The 18,407-nt window shown below is 43.5% G+C and overlaps 2 protein-coding genes, 1 long non-coding RNA gene and 1 pseudogene across 5 annotated transcripts in view; 3 read left to right on the forward strand and 1 right to left on the reverse strand.

Moving 5' to 3' along the window:
* Positions 1-12,606, reverse strand: part of depdc4 (DEP domain containing 4) — a 29,014-nt gene extending 16,408 nt beyond the window's left edge. Inside the window, exons 1-4 of one of the 2 annotated variants that reach the window (XM_084701498.1) lie at positions 12,351-12,606; positions 11,003-11,429; positions 10,007-10,155; positions 9,009-9,201 (exon numbers count right to left, since the gene is read on the reverse strand). In XM_084701498.1, the coding sequence (XP_084557624.1) occupies positions 9,009-9,201; positions 10,007-10,155; positions 11,003-11,429; positions 12,351-12,447 (866 nt within the window). In that variant the 5' untranslated portion in view covers positions 12,448-12,606. Of the gene's footprint in view, positions 1-9,008; positions 9,205-10,006; positions 10,156-11,002; positions 11,430-12,350 lie in introns of both variants that reach the window. The other variant, XM_084701497.1, reaches the window with a different exon arrangement.
* Positions 53-6,270, forward strand: LOC146276890 (uncharacterized). 2 transcript variants are annotated; one of them, XR_014762449.1, is made up of 3 exons: positions 53-1,860; positions 5,001-5,790; positions 5,956-6,270. It is a non-coding gene; the product is annotated as an uncharacterized LOC146276890 (long non-coding RNA). The 2 variants fall into 2 exon arrangements; XR_014762450.1 differs by lacking the exon at positions 53-1,860 and having other exon boundaries at positions 4,576-5,206; positions 5,370-5,790.
* Positions 12,607-13,838: 1,232 nt separating the features above from the next.
* ccdc87 (coiled-coil domain containing 87) overlaps positions 13,839-18,407 on the forward strand; it is a 63,748-nt gene continuing 59,179 nt past the window's right edge. Inside the window, exon 1 of the mRNA XM_084701494.1 lies at positions 13,839-14,065. Coding sequence (XP_084557620.1) covers positions 13,997-14,065 — 69 coding nt within the window. The 5' untranslated portion in view covers positions 13,839-13,996. The remainder of the gene's footprint in view (positions 14,066-18,407) is intronic.
* Positions 14,087-16,901, forward strand: LOC146276892 (E3 SUMO-protein ligase ZBED1-like; annotated as a pseudogene).

An 18,407-nucleotide genomic window follows, 5' to 3' on the forward strand; every position in this document is an offset into this window, starting at 1 on the left:
TCGCAGAGCTCTGCGCGCACCTCCTGATTTTCCTGACTCTCCGTCTGTCCGTCCGTCATTTTACGGATACCCCTTGGCTGTGATTGGTCCGTATTAAGAACAGCTTGCGTCAGGGGCGGGGTTGCCGTCAACAAGAGAACAGAATCCTTTGACCGCCATTGTTGTAAGTTTTTACAATTCATATTTCAGCTAAACAGTACATGTAAATCAGCATCTGAATTAAAATGTGATGAGAAATGGGCAGTGTAATTGCTTAGAATGCGCTTATTTTATTGATGACGCGGCAAATTTGTAAATTTGCTCCGACTTTTCGATAACCTTGCGAGCATTGCAGTGCAGCGCCATCTACTGTTCTGCCGGTGAATTGCTTTCAGCACGCAGAGCCATCGGAGTAGTATAAATTCAACCAATCCGTCCGACTCCGTGCGTGCGTCTGTCCGTTAATCGCAGAAGTATAAATCGGCCTTGACACACACAACCTGCGTTACCCACAGAGGTTGTTGTTGCGGCCAACGTTGAGTGAGTGAGTTGTCATGGTGATTACAGTTATTATAGCTCCTGATTGGAGCTTTCCATTGGACACGGAAGATATAAAGCACATCTAGTAGGAAAAAGATATAGACTATAGCACAAAATCACGCACCAATGAATTGCGTCTAGGTATTGCGGTCCAGATTTGGACCGCAGTCCGTTTATTGAGTAGGCTACCCACCGCAGACAGTAAAAGATACGCAGCAAGAAGAAACCCAAGTGGTTCATGCTTGCGCGCATAGGCTACTGGTGATTTGCTTATTTCCTATTTACTTGTTTGATGGAGGCAATCCAGAATTACTGTTGGTAAAAAAAACTCTTCGGATCTGCACGATTCACGAAAGTCACCCAAACTGACGTGAAAAAAGCGGGAGGCGCCGAAAAGCGCGCCGTTTGCATCCCTGTTAGTAGTATAACCGAGCTCTTTATAAGTTTGGTTTAGATATAATTGTATATGATATTGTGTGGACAATAAGATACGGACGCGGTCTCTTTTCATAACTTGTATTTTACCAATGCTATTCTTGACATCGCCATTTGAACAGCCCTCACTGATTTCACATAATGCTTTCAACATCAAGCCTACGGCAACTCCCGAGGGACAAAACACCCTTGTCAGTTGTTACATAGAAAGGTCTGCTACAGTATAGGCTATTCTCAGGATTTGCAAGTTACCTAAACTTATATTCTATCTAAAATAAGTTTGTAGACATAATGGATTCTGCCACTAAATGAGTGACTTGGCTTTATTTCTGGACATACTATCCACAACCGAAGTGTGTTACACAATGCCGTAAGATCGCCTATACTTGTGCATTGCTCTCGGTACCCAGAATGCCCTGCGGCAAGTTGAAAAGCTACCAAGTTAAGGGCATTAGCTTAGTTAAATAAGCATTGTTTGGAGTTCTATTGTTGTGTTTGTTCTGTTTTGATATGTGGAGCATGCTATGGTCTATACTGCCGTGCAAAGGCAAAAGACCGTAACTTCAACTTTGTCGAAAATGATTTTTTTTTCATTTTCGGAACAGTTAAGGTCTGCTTTATCATGTGGCCAAATATCTTAAATGAACTTGTCTGTTTTTCAGAGAAAATAAGGTTGTTGTCTTCACCGTACCTTCCAAAAGCCTGCTTTGGCTTTAGAAATCCAATGCAGAATGCCGTAACATCAGTTACGGTTCTTTGCCTTTGTTTTGCGGCACTCAAAAACGTTCAAATGGAGTTATGGTTTCAATTGAACTAATACGTAACCTAGCAACAATAAACACATCTAGCATTAGCTTAGCCTACTCGCTGGCATTCAACACCAAACATCCCAAACATGAGTCGTTTGTAAGTATCTTACCCAGTCAGTTAAATCAAAAACACTCTTGTCTTGTGAGTCTTGTGACAGGTATCCACGTGTATGTTACATTGGCTTATAAAATACAGAGTTTATATCGTGATAAGCAACTAAGTGAGCGAAGAAACGGAAGTTACTGTATTTTGCCTTGGCATGACCACTTACGATAGACTATGGTATACTACTGTAACTTCAAAATATGGGTCAAAAGTGCAGTTTAAGATCGACAATTTCAAAAATGTCTAGTTTAGATAATGTGTAATCACTAAAACATCAAACTGCTAGATTTCCAGTGTCCCACCTAAAATGCATTTGGCAGGACAACTACTTTGAAAGTGCAAAAACTTTGAAGTCGTTTTTCTCAGTTCTACACTTCGGCGAGTTACGGTCTTTTGGCTTTGTAGGGCAGTATAGTTTAGATAATTTGATTGTTCACTCTGATTGGGAATGTTGTCTCGTTAGAACGCTATCCAAGCTGTCCGCTGCAACACTGTGTCTAGGCAATTAATCAATCGTGAGCATTGGTCCACTCAACGTTAGCCGGCGCAACAGTAATAGGGCTGTCTGCCAACAATACATACATAAAAAGCCAGAGTAACACATTTTAATATTCCCTTTGCACTTCAGCAGGTTTGCCCCTTTGTGTGCTTTGTAGATCAGATATGCCTCCACCCAAGAAGAAGAAAAGGGACATATGAAGCTTTTTCAAAAAGCAGTGCAAGTCAGGCTAAATAACTAGCCACACTAGCAGTGGTAGTGACCAGGCTTTCAAATGCAGATTCTACTGTGGAAAAAGTATTAACTGGTGATATTATGTTACCCAGGATATTGTTACAGCTAAACCTAGCTTCTGTAGCTAATCTTTCTACCAAGGTTAGGAGTCTAGCCGAGGACAAATTCACAGTTGATGGACTGTCACTGCATTGCTAGACAGGTGCTGGAAAAAAACAGTTGGCAATGTTAATAAGTTAACACTGTTGGTTATGTAAGGGATAATGCCCGACGAGGTGTCCAATATCATCTGATAACGGACGATACGGAGACGTGAACCGTCCAACGCTTCCGCGGAGTCCGTTATCAGATGATATTGGACACCTCGAAGGGCATTATCCCGCTTATACCATGGTCACTTGCCAACGATTTTTTTTTACAAACATTAATTTATGTTTTAAGGCGTTTTGCAATATAAATCTAACGTTTTTCAACGTTAGCCAACTCTGATATTTATAGTCCGCTCAGCTCATAGAACCAACACTGGCTTTCCTTTGGCTGAGCTATTAGCCTAAAAGCTAACGTTATGCTAGTGGGATTCAAAGCCAATAACATTGTGTACGGTTGACAAACAGTAAATATAATTTTACAGTATGTTTGACAATAAGATTTGCTAGCTAACCAGCCATGTCACTGTCCCAAAATCAATATCAAGATTTTCACGAACAAAGTAGCCTAGCGTATATCGGCCATAGTCTTGGCCACTGTCGCCGACCGCAGCCTGTAGCGAGTTGAATAGCAAATTGATTTGAGATGATCGCATCAAAGTTGACATTATCTCCTAACAGTAAATATATTTTGACAATAAGTTTAACATCAAGACTATAGCCAGTTATCCAGCCGTGTCATTGTTCCCAAATCAATATCAATATTTTCACGAAAGAGGATTGCTTTGACAAAGTATCAGTAGGGGGCGGTGTAGCCTACTAATTGAAGCTTCTCATTCATTAATTTCTAATGTTATGTCCGCCAAAAGTTTATGCCAATGCTTGACTACACTTGCCAGAGTAGATGTAGGCTTGTATTGCAACAATTTAGCTGTCGGGTCGTTTTCACAAGTAATGTTTTTATTGCAAAGAAACATGTTATAATTATACAATAATTGCGCTCCAAAGATTGGCGCCGATGGAAATCATCGGTTATAAATAGAAAAAAAGAAGAAGAACGGCCATTTTGCACCAGATCAGCATGGTGCACAGCAGGTAAACCATTTTGCTAGCAACAGGCCGATTTTTAATTTAAAATTGAATTCGACGTTACCATTTATCGTGAAATTTGATAGTGATATTGGTAATTCAGGTAAAGGGGCCTTGGAAGGAGGCTGTTTAGGGGGCTGGCCATGATAGGCACTGCTCTTCGGCGTATGGGAAGACAAGATGTGGCTCCAATTTCTTCTCTCCTGCACCGACGGAGCCCAGTAACGGTGCGTTCACACTGCAGCGGGGCGGGCAGAGCGGGGCGTCGGCTTCCCATTCATTTTCAATGAAATCAGGCGTTGACGCCCGCGTAGGGCATTATGGGAAGGCGAGCGGGGCGTTGCCGCTCGCGTAGGGCATTGTGGGAAGGCGAGCGGGGCGGCGAAAGTTGGATTTTCTCAACTTTATGTAAATGAGGAGCGTGAAAACGCCAGCGATGGCCAATCGGGTTGGTTTCTTCTTTCTTGTAACGTAGCAACTGTTTGTCATGGTAAACATTTCTAGGTTTAACAATTTCAAGATGGAAGATCAACTCATCGTATGTGTGTCTTTATACCCAGTATTGTATGATACGTCTATGTTCAATTACAGAGATGTAAACAAAAAAAATTATGCCTGGCGCAGGGTTGCTGAGGTTGTCGGCGTCCCTGGTGTGTTGTATTTTGTACTTTAATTCAGTTTTTCACATTACGTAACTTTCTTCTGTGCTAGCTGCATAGTCTAGCTAGCTCACCCGGCACATGATTGACATTCAACGCTGAAATGCTGGCTGGCAGCCACTCGCTATCCATACAGTGAATGTGTAGTGGCAAGTCATAATCTAGCGATTGATTTGCAGAGATTTCGAGTAATATAATAAAAGGTTACACATGTCAACGTTTATGTCTGATGCATCTTTTTTTCCGGCCGGAACAAGACCCGTTACTGTACATAGAGTGCTGGTGGCATTTAATCTTTCACTCGGCCTAAAAAAAGTGTGGAAAAAGATAACCTATTGTGTGCTGTAGATAAGATCATGTCAGATCCAGAATGGGTATTGGATTTTTGCTTAATGTGTGTAAAAGTTGTATTTTGTCTGCACATTTGCCATGACATTATACGAACTACAACAGTGATTTAAGAGAACTACAGCTCTGAATTAATCTGTCTGACACGCCCCCAAGCATGGTGCACTGTGGGAAGGCCGGCGGTGCAGAGCGGTAAAAAAGTCTACAGCGTGAACGCACCGTAAGCCTGAAGGCTGCTCTCGCATCAGTGGCCAGTCACAGACATTATCTGGCGGCTCTCTAGGCCAGCATCCGAGAGCCGACCTACAGCGGTGCTGCGAAGGCTGTGATTGGTGTAGACCCTTGAAAGACCCACCTGAAAGGTAGAGGGATAAGGATATTTAGCCTATTAACCTATATTTTGGGGATGGAGGGAGAAAATGTGGTCACAAAATTAGACTGCCATGTCTTTATTAGACGCGACAGACATTAGGCTATAGGCTACGTTAAGAGTAAGCAAATAACCTCTTCGCTGATCTTTTTCAGCATGTTGCCTAGATAGTGGACACCCATCGGCTCCCGGCTGTACCATATTTTGGAGGTCATCATGCCATGTTTTGGGTGGAGGTAGAACGATTTGGCATCAGATGGACAATTTGGCGATGTATGCTTTAAAACTTTTGACCGGACACAGCGGATCTCCGGGCCTGGCAAACATAAAACCTCTCAGGTTTTCTTTGTCCGGGTCATTCGGATCTTTGTGGTTTTTTGTTTCAGGATTGTATACCAGGCTGACATATTCGACCCCATCCTCGTCTTTCTGGACGATGAAAGATGCCACTGACAGCTACCGGTTTCCCTCCCTGCCACGCCGAGCCAAACATAGTTGCACATCAAACCAGACTTTTCGGACCAAGCCACGGGGTGTATCGGGAGACAGTGCTGGGGAATTTTTCATCTTCTCAAGGTCGGACTCAGAAATGCGGGGATGGTGGAAGCTTGTATCTTTACCTCTTTTCCTGTAACTCTTAACTATAGATTGAAACACTGCATTACTGCTCTTGAATCTTGTATCAGTCATGATATTCAAAGCAGTTATATGACGGTTAATACCTGCCCTTAAACACCTTAGGCTGGCAACGCTGTACTCCCCCCCTCCCTTGGCCTTGGTGGACTGGACAGAGGCGTAAAATCCCCGCAGGGTCTCATTCAGCAAGTCGGCGGTGTAGTTTTCAAAGTTGGTGTTCATTTGTTTTTGTGAAAGGAAGTCCCTTAGTGTATTAATTGCCCATTTCGTTGTTTTTTTGTGTTAATCTCGTCTTTGTGTTCTTCTATTTTATTTAATTCTCCCGGTGTTATCTCCTTGTGCCGTTTCTTACGTTTCTTTTCATTTTCTCTTTCTTGGGCTGCGTCCCAGTTCTCAAAGTTTTCATATTCTCCAAATAAATTAAACAAAATGTTGAAGTCACTCATTTTTGTAATGTAGGCCAGAGTTTTAGTCAAGTCGATATGTTAGTAGAGTAGCTAATTTTCAGTACATTGTAAACGAAGGCTTGTAAATGGAAATTGTTACTATGGTTACTCGTTTTAGACACAGACTCTTGATACTATGTTGCCAGCGGAATAATTTAAAACGGTGAAAAGGCAGTTTTTCTGCAATGCAAAGTAGGTGTCCGTTATCACCCTATAATGTACACCCCTGCAGCCAATCAGAATTGAGTATTCACCCAGACCATGGTATAATAACTACTTACTAACCGAGAGTGAGGTCATGCCGGGAAATATCAAACTGAGGCTGGAACGTATCGGCAAAGCCGAGGTTTGATATTTCCCGGCATGACCAAACGGTCAAGGTTAGTAAGTAGTTTGTTATATGGCATTTTTAGCTTCTTTTCATTTTGTAAATGTGTGTTTCATGTGTTGTTTCATGTGTTGCCTAGCAACTCATTACTTTTGATAGAAAGCGGACAACACGGTTCTGCTAAAATGGCTTTAATTTCAACACAAAATAACGACACAAGTGATTCAAAGAGTCTAGTCTTCATCCTCACGTTCGATTACAAATCTTTTCAGCATCATCTGGATAGTAAAACTCAGCAGCTGACTCGTCGCTCATTTTGAAGATGACGTCAGAGGGCAATACGGAGCCGTATTGACTGCTGAGGAGGGCAATTATTGCCAAGACCATTAAATACGCGTCTGGCATGACTACTACTAGCCAATCAAAAAGCTTGTACCGTCGTTGCCATATAGCCTAATAATCAAATGTATTATATGGCAACGATGGTACAAGCTTTCTGATTGGCTAATGGGTAGTCATGCCAGACGCATTGCCCTCCTCAGCGGTCAATATGGCTCCGTATTGCCCTCCGACGTCATCTTCAAAATGAGCGACGAGTCAGCTGCTGAGTTTTACTATCCAGATGATGCTGAAAAGATTTGTCATTGAAAGTGAGGATGAAGACTAGATTTTTTTAATCACTTGTGTCGTTATTTTGTATTGAAATTAAAGCCATTTTAGCAGAACCATGTTGTACGCTTTCTATCAAAAGTAATGAGTTGCTAGGCAACACATGAAACAGTGTGAGAAGACTTGAGAACTAGCTACAATTACGGTGCGTTCACACTGCAGCGGGGCGGGCAGAGCGGGGCGTCGGCTTCCCATTCATTTTCAATGAAACCAGGCGTTGACGCCCGCGTAGGGCATTGTGGGAAGGCGAGCGGGGCGGCGACGCTCACGTAGGGCATTGTGGGAAGGCGAGCGGGGCGGCGAAAGTTGGATTATCTCAACTTTATGTAAATGAGGAGCGTGAAAACGCCAGCGATGGCCAATCGGGTTGGTTTCTTGTTTCTTGTAACGTAGCAACTGTTGCTCATGGTAAACATTTCTAGGTTTGACAATTTCAAGATGGAAGAGCAACTCATCGTATGTGTGTCTTCATACCCAGTATTGTATGATAAGTCTATGTTCGATTACAGAGACGTAAACAAAAAAAAATATGCCTGGTGCAGGGTTGCTGAGGTTGTCGGCGTCCCTGGTGTGTTGTATTTTGTACTTTAATTCAGTTTCTTCACATTACGTAACTTTCGTAAATGTCCCCACCAAGTCTGAGACCAAACCTACTCCCTTGGGGCCACAACATCATGACCATCAACAAAACTCAGCAAGGATTGTTCTTGCTCCAGCTTTAACTTATGACTATTCGGCAGCGTTGCCACAACCATCTCATGTCATTTAGAAGCACATTTTTGTATCCCTTTTGCAACGCCGATCTGGCCAGCTTAGTAGTGCTGACCGCTGGCATAACAGTGAATCAGCTTCTTTCAAAGGGTTTCCTCTATGGATGAAATGCTGTCTAGCTAACAAAAACATAATATGAAGTGGAGCCTTGTTTCAGTATATGATTTTTTTTTACATAAATGAATGCTTTGACTGATTCAATTGATGCACACTCCAATTATACTAACACCAAATAAACTAAACAACATTATAGTCACCAGCTAAATCACAGGCATGGGCACTGCAATATTTATAATTCTAAGAATCTCTGTGTGCCACCATATGAACTAAGAAACGTCATAAGCATTGGCAAATATTGCTTTATGATGTACAAACGTGACTTGATGATGTAGATGTATCAATCGTGATATGAGAAATGTAGGTACCAGTCAGGAATGTTTGTGTGTCACCTACTTCTTCACCGGCACTGTGTACTATCCATCTATAGTTCCAGAAATCTGTGTTTGTGTCTCACAGACATCTTAATCCCCAACTGCATCATGGTCAGTGTAAGGATGCAGAGTATGGGGAAGGGTTGTAAGAGGTAATTAAATGTTGTAAAGGGTTAGTTAAAGGTTGGGTTACATTCACTAACCCCTAGAAAGCCCAATCTCCCACATATCAAATTTCACTTGTGTTGATTACCATTAAACTAAGTACCCCTAACCTGTAATAAAGTTTAAATACATATCAATAATTAAGAAGTTACATGGCCCTGCATTTGTGTTTTTATTGTAATTCAGAGCTTCATTGATTTCATCACCCAGATACTTGCAGCAAACAACAAGTAACTTGATAGGTCCTTAATAAGAGTTTAGGAAGGATAACAGTTGTGGTTAAAATACATGTCTTGAGAATTTAGTCAAGATCTATCCTACAGTGTAAAAAACCCTGAAAAAACCTACTGTGGCAGGTTGAGGCTCTGGGGTAGCTGTCGGTCCAGGCAGGTGTTGGAGATGACCAGGTCTTGATGAGTGGACACAAAGCCCCGGGCCTGAGGCCGGGCCCGGGCAGGGGAGGTCAGAATGCAGTCAAGCATGGGCAGCTCCACCACCTGCAGGAGCTGCAGAAGAGTCTGCTGCTTCCACACCTCCTCCACTACTGAGGGGGAAGGAGAGGCGCAGATAAGAGATGGAGAAGAAGAGCAGACAGGAGAGGATCAAAGAGGATAAGAAAAGGTAGGGGAGGAGAGAAGCAAAGAGGAGAGGAGTGCAGACAGGAAAAGAGCAGACAGGAGAGGAGAAGAGCAGACAGGAGAGGAGCAGATAGGGAAAGATAAAAGAGGAGCAGAGACACAAGACTAGAAGAGCGGACAGGACAAGACCAGACAGGACAAGATCCGACAGATGCAAAGGGAAAGAGAGGAGCAGAGAGGAGAGAAGATAGCAGCATAGAGGAGAAGAGGAGCATAGAAGAAAAGACAGGAGAAGAGAGAAGCAGATAGGAGAGAAGATCAGACAGGAGCAGAGAGGGGAAGAGAGGAGCATACAGGAGGAGAAGAGAGGAGCATACAGGAGCGGTATATACAGGAGAGGAGTCGGGATAGGAGTGGGAGGAGAAAACGGTCAAGACTGCGTTTCCTGATAATACGAAATCATTGATATTTCTTACATGCGTTTCCTAAACATGCTCGTAAGGAGTAGGCTAATCTATGCGCTTTCAAGAGCTACGAATTTTCAAGAGACACTTAAGCTAAGGTGTCTTTGGGAACGGCAATAGATTCTACGCTCAATTTAGGCTTATGACGCTTTCGGGAAACGCAGCCCTGGTGAGAAAAACTGTGCCAAAGAGAAGAGAAAGGGAGGGTCAAAGAGACTTGGGATGGCCATGCTAGCTAGAGGACAGAGCAGTGGTAGTTAGGAATGGTTAGGGTCCCAACATCAGCTTCAGCCTGCCATCTCACCAGCCTTGGAGAGGAAGGGAGCCGAGGGAGCTGTGTTCAGGGATGCCGGGAGGATGGGTTGCAAGTTGATGGTCTTGAATAACCTCTCGACCCTCCTGTCTGAGGAGCCCACAGCCAAGGGGTTCGAAATAGTCCTCATCTCAGCTAATCTGGGGATAGGAAGGTATGGATCAACATGAATTAGAGCAGCTAAATAATGAGCATGGGAATGCTTTTCTGTGTTGGTGACAACCAGAGATGGATTAACCAACGGGCCTACAGGGCCCAGGCCCAGGGGCCCATGAGCTCAGGGGGCCCCTAACCCAGAGTCTCTGTGTGACGTCGCTGTTATTAACTTGATATGTACTAGTGTATATGCTAGGCTTAAGTCATTAATGTCTTTAACAGGGCCCCAAAAGTCCTACTGATTAAACAAAAGATAGCCTAAACATTCACTTTCAAGATGTCACAAGAAAGAAACCATCATGATACCTTTTAAGTGAGTGTGTATCCCCTCAGTTTATCTATAGGACTTTAGAGGGGCTGAGTACTCTATGCAATATGGGCCCTTCAACTTTTTAGGGAGAAATCCAAAAAGTGCAAAACAATAGCATTAGAGCTGTGTCTTAGCACCCCCAACACACTATTTATTGAAGATATAATATTGTTAAGCCTATGATGGTCATTTTTCAAGAAAGAGAGAGGGTTGTGTGGGCTACAAATGTACACTCTAGTCTATGGCTACAACTATCTATATTTTTGGAATATAAACGTTATTTATTTTGTTGATTACTCGAGTACTGTAGCGTTTTTAAACAACAATATCAATATTATTCCTGACAAAAAAAGAAAATGTTTTGCCAAGAGAAATGTTTGTTTTTTTGCGGTGAGGGGGGGGGGGGGTCTTGACACATCCAGTGGTTTCTTAATCCGTCCATGGTGACAACTCAATAACATACTATCACCAACAGCACTAAGAATTAATTAGCATTACAATGCTGTAAAAACAAAACAAACCTGGAACCCTTCTTTCTCTTCTCATCTTGCCTCTCTGACTTCATCTTCTCCCCATCTCCGCAACCATCGGCCTTCTCGAAAGAACCCGGCAGGACACTGCAATCCAGGAAGCGGTAGAGGCTAGAACTGCTGTCCTCGAACACAGCTTCTTTGTCACGGCGAAAGAGCTTCGTCCCCACCGACTCAAATACCCTGGCCTCCATGAGCGCCTGGCAGAGCCGCGCAGCTTTGAGACGGGATACCTCACTGGCGCCGAACACAATGTTCTGCATGAGATGGCTGAGCACGGCGTCCACCGCGTCCGAGCCTGTGAAGCAATTCGGGTGGACACGCAGGTGCTTCCTCCGCCTCCGCACGTCCACTTGCGACTGTAACGCAAGGATGATGTTCTGCCACAGCTGGGTGGCACGGAAAGGCCTGGAGTATCCTGAGGGTGGAAGTGGGTTAGAGGAATGAGGGCATGTTTGTTTTAGAAACACCAATATTGCTTTAATAGCTTAGGCCGCACATTTGCTTTTAAGGAATAAAACAAATCATACCAAAATCATACCAAACTCAGACTGAACAGAACAATTCTCAGCATTAACAGGTATGACATACTTTTTTCAAGAGATAACATAATTCTTCGCTTGTATTAGACTGTGGTATACATACATGGTATTACTCACTTTTTTTTACACAACATTTTACATACAGTAATCTAACTAGTGTTGTGAATTTGCACTTATAGCAGCACTAAAAGTTGTCTAGTTGTAACTTCTGAACCACCTTGCATTGGCTTACTAGCTGCTGTAGGCCAGGGGTGTTCAATCCTCGTCCTCAGGTTTCACTGTCCTGTATGATTCAAATGAATGGTCGTTATCAGGCTTCGACAGAGCTTGATAACAACCCATTCATTTGAACCAGGTGTGTTGGTGCAGTGAAACATCTCAGAGCATCCAGGACAGTGAACCCTGACGACTAGGATTGAACACGCCTGAGCTAGGCTAACGTCAACCGGAACCCAAGAGAAATACAAGCTAACAACATCACACAGTATAGTTAGCAAGAGGCAAAAAAAACAAAGCTGCATTAAAATGATTAAATAACCTTTGCACGTTAGATTGCTAGCTGTAGATATGTAAGATAAAACCATCCATATCAAACATAGGCCAACTAAGTTGAACTGTTCAATAGCATTTATACTGTACTGTCACTGTACAGTAGTAGCTAGTGTGCTCATGCCTGCACTTGCAACACCACCTAATAAAATCAGCGTTGCGACAATTGCAGACAATGAATCACAACTAATGTTTATTACTACTTTTACTACGGCAATAAATGATCAATAATCAAGCATCTAACTGACCAGGTTGAATTTTTTCACGAAGTATCCTTGATTGACTGTTCAATCTTCTAAACCTCGGAGTCAAATCAACCGCCATCACGCAAGTATGTGACGTCATGTTCTGCGACGGTTGTGTGTCTTCCGCCCTAACTCTATGGCCCAAAGGATTTCGTTTCCAAGCAACGTGTGTTGTCTGGGGGCGGCACCTGTCCACAATTTGCACTTCAGCTGTTTCCTAGAGGATATCTGTTCGGCATAGCGTCAAAAAAGAAGTATAACAAAAACCTTAAGACGTTTCATGTGCGTTGGTCGTATTGTTTAAAAGTTTGTGAAATAGAAGCATGACTAGAGCTACTTGCTAGCTAGTTATTTAACTTTAAATGATATAACGCTAACTGGAATCTAACTAGGTAGAAATTCCCTGAGCTAAGTAGCTACAGTAGCAAAGCTGTAGCCTATCCATAATAGACAATTGGACAGGTGCATATGGACAAATGAGCAAGTAATCCGTGTACCTTTCGTTCTTTCATTCTTCCGTTTCAAAACCAAATAGGATAAAGCGAAAAACAAAAACTTTTTTTTTCTGTTTTAAAACCAAATGTGGAGGTGCAGGCGCATCTAGAGCACAGTTCAAGATGTCTGCAACTGCCAGGCTTCATTGTTTTTCGGGGGATTTCCTGCATGTACAGGCACAGGTAAAACTCCTTTCCATGGTCGACCCTCACCTGGTCCCACATTCCATTGTTGACTACTGCACAGCTGGAACGAATGTATACGTTAATATAACATGTCCAGTTGGTGCAACAGTCATACACAAATCCATTATGCATTAGACTCAATGATATACAATGCATAGACCAGACATACTTAAGATAGATTTAATTTGCAAAACGCAATTTCTAATTCACTAATTCAGTGCTTGATAGGGAGCGCTAAAAATGATGTTTTAGATGGAGTGTGCATGTCTGGCTTGGTAGCTGGCCAATGCCTACAGGGGTGCCTAATTGAGTAGGGGTACTGTGTGTAAGTGATGTCCGCAGACACCCTCTGTGGATAAAGGGTAATGTGAGTTTAGATCAGGGCTCCAGACTGCGACCAAATGGTTGCATTTTGCGCCCAGTTTTTGAGACAATGCGAGCATTGTTTACAAGCACTCGCGCATGTGCGACCTACAAATTTGGAATTTATTGGGTGCACAATGTCAACATACGTTAGCAACGACGCATAGATACGACGTTCTAGTAAGACAGCGATATCAGCGTGCCCTCAGCATAGGGTGACCAGACGTCCGGATTTCGGCCGGACAGTCCGGTTTTCCAGCCTTTTGTCCGGACCGCCGTTGCGTGTCCGTCTTTTCGCCCTCTTGTCCTCTTTTTTGACCTTTCCTGCCCACTGTCGCAATTTACCACTCGCGTAAGTTTTCCGATGCCAAAAAGAAAAACCTCCTTCTAACCTACGTCAGAGAATGTCTAATATAGAGGGTTAGGGTTTGATTTATTGGCGGTGCAGATCCCTACCAGTTAACTCCCTCTTCTTGGATCTGTGACGACCCTGTGATTCTGCCTTCAGTCGGACATCCAGATATTGTGAACTACCTGGTTTTCTCGCCGAGCCCATATACAGCGGAAGACCTTAAAGCTTACAAAGGTTTGGAGGCCTACAATCAGATGGTGTGTGGATGGGTGAGGGAGATGCAGTACCAAGTCCTCAACGACCGTTGTGTTGTGAAGGCCAAAGTAAGTAATGCAATAGCGTCTTAAATCAACCTAACCATAACTGTATGATATCATTGCAATACTCAAGGTGTAGCCAAGTGACACTCAATCGTGTTTTTCTTTTCATTTCAAAAGACCCCCAGTTTGCTATGTACACTGTACACTATCTGAGTTAGTTTCATAAGATAAGATAAGCCTACATGTTATTATCTTGGACACGTTTTGGTGACCTTTTCGGTCATTTAGACATGGCTACAGTTGTACCAAAGAGTGAAGAATTTACGTTATTTTCGTTGTACTCCGTTGAGTTGTTTACATCGAGTGCCTCCAAGATGGCCGCGCATCCGGGTTACTGCCCAGAATGTGACGTCCGTGAAAACCCTCTATAGAGAGAACTACCACTCTCGGGAAACTTCCGGGTTCTGAACTGGTTGAAGTTCCATGCGAGGGCGCTAACAAGCGAGTGCAGAATGAATGGAGGTCTATGGAGCGGTACCCCTCAAAATCCACTTTTCTCAGGATATAATTTTTTGTCGAGTAATTTGAATTCTGAATTCGAAAGGGGAGGCAAAAATAATACACACTGCTGCCTGTTAGATGGTTTTAATGTTGCCTTTCTGTTCTAAAAAGCTTTTGAAAATGTCATTGACGTCATACACATCGTACGACCAGAGCTACTGCTTTACGGCAAGCTCTGGTCACTTACTTTTTTCTCCCAGGGCATCGACAACACAGCTGACAGGTTAGGCTCTCCCTGTCAATACACATGCTAGAAAGAGTTTTGGCTTGCTAATAGGGATGGGCGTGGTTAATCGGATATCCGAATATCCTAAAGTAAGTTAGTATTCGAATACTGTTTTTCTAATAATTGAGCCTTCTGTCATTTCGCGCTCAAAAAAAGAATACGGAAAATGGCTAGTAAGCAGAGCGATGTGTGGAGGTATTTCGATGAAGTTGATGACCAAAAGAACGTTAAATGTAAAATATGTAATGTCAAACTAGTGTACCACAAGTCCACCAGCTCAATGCAGAACCACATGAGGTTGAAACATAGAGAAACTACTTTGTCGTACTCAAAGGACAGACAAATGCAGCCCCTCATCACCTCATTTTCTACCTCAAAGCGCAGCTGTGACCCCACAAGAAGCGAGCACATCACGCAGTTGATCGCGACGATGATAACTAAAGACATGCTACCATTGAGCTTTGTGGAAGGACTGGGCTTTCGAGAATTGATGACATTCCTGGAACCAGAATACAATGTGCCCTTACGAAACACAATCACTGTGAGGGTCGAACGAGAGGGCCACAAGCTAAAAGCGGAGCTTGAAGTCACAGAAAATGTAGCTATCACAACAGACGCGTGGACTGCTCTGACAACAGAGTCATAAACAACCATCACCTGTCACTACATCTCCCTGGACTGGGAAGTTAGGAGCGCAGTGCTACAGACGCGCAGCTCCGACGAAAGGCACACAGCACTAAACATAGCTTCCCAACTTAAAGCAGCGACAGAAGAGTGGGGCATAGCGCACAAAGTGACAGCCTGCGTCCATGACAATGCCAGTAACAGTGTTGGCCAACCAGGGCATGTTGGAGTGGGAGTCAGTCCCCTGCTTTGCTCATACGCTCCAGCTGACCATCAATGAAGGCTTTAAAGTGGCCAGTGTGAGTCGGGTGGTGGGAGCAAGTGGGAGGCTGGTGAGCCATTTCCATCGCAGCACTGTAGCGACAGCAGGGTTAAAAAAACAAACAGCAGCAGCTAAATCTGCCTTTACACAAGCTCATTGAGCACTGTCCAACACGTTAGAACTCGATCTGTGACATGTTTGAGCGTCTCCATGAGTAGAGATGGGCAGTGGCAGCGACCCTCTCAGACAGAACCATCACTAAACTGAGTGATGCCAGGACCCTGGGGCTCACGGATGAACACTGGCAAACGATTGAAAACATCATGCCCGCACTCCAGTCTCTAAAGTGTGCTACTACAGTATTGTGCAGCGAGACCCATGTGTGCATAAGCATGGACCCCCCCTTGACACACAGCCTCCTGACAAGGCACCTAATTCCAAACTCTACAGAGTCCTGAAATGTTGGGGACTTCAAGAAAGCAGTGGCAACCTCGCTGAGAAAGTGCATAGTCCTAGACGCTTCAACTGAGCCCGGTAATTGTTTAATTTATTTAATGTTTGTTATTACCAAATTAAAGTGTATGTATAGCCTATGTGCGCATTATATTACAAAAAAATAATATACCTGTATGATCCATCCCAGTAATAGTCCATTCCGGTGACAGGCATAACATTGGATTATTATTGATCTCATACAGGCAAGGCAGCGCTCATTGCCACAGCGCTCGATCCAAGACACAAGCACCTGAACTGTGTGTAACAGCCTCTCCACTAGGAGATCAGGGAAAGGCTGACCGAGATGTGTCGAAGTGTCAAAATCCACACCGATAATGCTCAGCCAGATGCCTCTGAGGAGCAGCCGACGCACTCCCGCACCCACATCACCACTGCAACACTCAACACACGTTTTGGAGAGGACTACTACAATGATAACGATATCCAACAAAGTGAAGTTGCGCTGTATTTCAGCGAGCCATGCATCCCACCCCAGGCCAACCCACTGGAGTGGTGGAGTACCAACCAGGACCGGTACAAAAAGCTTAGTGTCCTGGCTAAGCAGTACCTCGCAATACCCGCAACCTCAGTTCCTGCCGAGCGAGTCTTCTCCACTGCCGGCTTGCTTGTAGATAGACTCCGTACTCGCCTCTCTCCTGAACATGTTAATATGCTCATTTTCCTGCATAAAAATGCGTAGGTCTAATGCAGTTGTGTTTTATTTTATTTGTTACCAGTAGCCATGTTGCCTATCGGCTATTTTTGCGTTATTCGCCAAGAGCTACGTCTGAAGACGCATGCGTTTTTTCAAGTTGATTGTCTTTGCGTCATGTTCAATAAATACGTGTATCATTCATTTGTCTTCTTTATTCAATCCTTATTTAATCTAATATTTTAACAGACGCAATTATTGCCAGAATGTGTGGTGGTTCATATGTTTAATGTAGGCCTGTGCTTTGCGTCATGTCAGGCTAATTAGGCTACATAGCCGAACTGCAGCAGCATTAATACAAATAGATTATCCGGATATTCGAAAATAATTTCGGATACTATTCGAATAGTGAAATCATGTCAAATCTCCATCCCTACTTGCTAATGTTGTTGCTAATGTTGCTAATGCTCTGACATTCTGATTCCGCTTCGGATGCCATCAAGCGGGAGCTCTGGTCGTATCAGTCCTTCACTAACCAATCAGCATTCATTAGCAGAATGCTAGCGTGTTATGGGCAACAACGACTCACCCTGTAAGAAATCAAAAGGACATAAGTATTCGGTCATTCAACTTTCGACCTATAATCCATGTTGAACATGCAAAAACTACAATCAAATCTGAGATTTCTCAACGACAATCAGGCGAAAGAGACAAATGTATCCGTTTAGCTCCATAGACTCCCATTCAACATGCACTCGCTTGCGATCACCCCCAGTGGAACTTTGGTGGAACTGCAGCAAAATTCGGTACAATGGGGCTTAATAGGGAGTGGCAAGGCTCTCCTTAAACAGGCTCTGCCTACGTGCCCCCCCCCCAACAACTTTTTTGGGGTTGTCCTCCTTTTTGGCCCTTTGTCCTCCTTTTTGGACCCAAGTGTCGTCCTTTTCAGGGTCATGCTTCTGGTCACCCTACCTCAGCATTAGTACCGTAGCTAAAAGTCTAGAAAAGTTTAGGCTATTTTTCGTTAGGTAGCTATAAACCTAGCTAAAAGTCTTGGAAAGTTGAGGCTATTTTTCCCTGGGTTCCTACGAACTTGTCTTAATCTGCCAGTGGGTTCCCCTTCGTTCTTTTGGTGAGCAGTTTCACGAGCCCTACTTGCCCGGCTTCATGGAGCCGAGCAGCTAAATACTTATTTAGCACTAGCGTTGCTACTATATAGTGATTATCTAATCTGAGTTTAGATATAGTGACATGGAGGAGAAAGGCGAATAGTTGTGATTCTCTGCAGCGCTGAAGCATGTGACGACAGGTAAGGAGGCCTAAAATGTTCTACAAAGCAGAAATGGGGTCAGTGATAGCTTTCAATCATCCCTGTGTGCTACTTTTTTAAGACTTGTTTTGCATAGTATAGTACTCACCTGTACACCTCATCATAAATAATCAAATTATTTTTACATTTTGTCATTTAGCAGACGCTGTTATCCAGAGTGATTACATTAAGTACAGGGACATTCCCCCGAGGCAAATAAGGGGGCCTTGCCCAAGGACATTATGTCATTTTGGCATGGCCGGGAATTGAACTGGC

This window comes from Hypomesus nipponensis, chromosome 7, assembly GCF_054491055.1.
Source record: "Hypomesus nipponensis isolate SF chromosome 7, ASM5449105v1, whole genome shotgun sequence".
NCBI classification, from domain to species: domain Eukaryota; kingdom Metazoa; phylum Chordata; class Actinopteri; order Osmeriformes; family Osmeridae; genus Hypomesus; species Hypomesus nipponensis.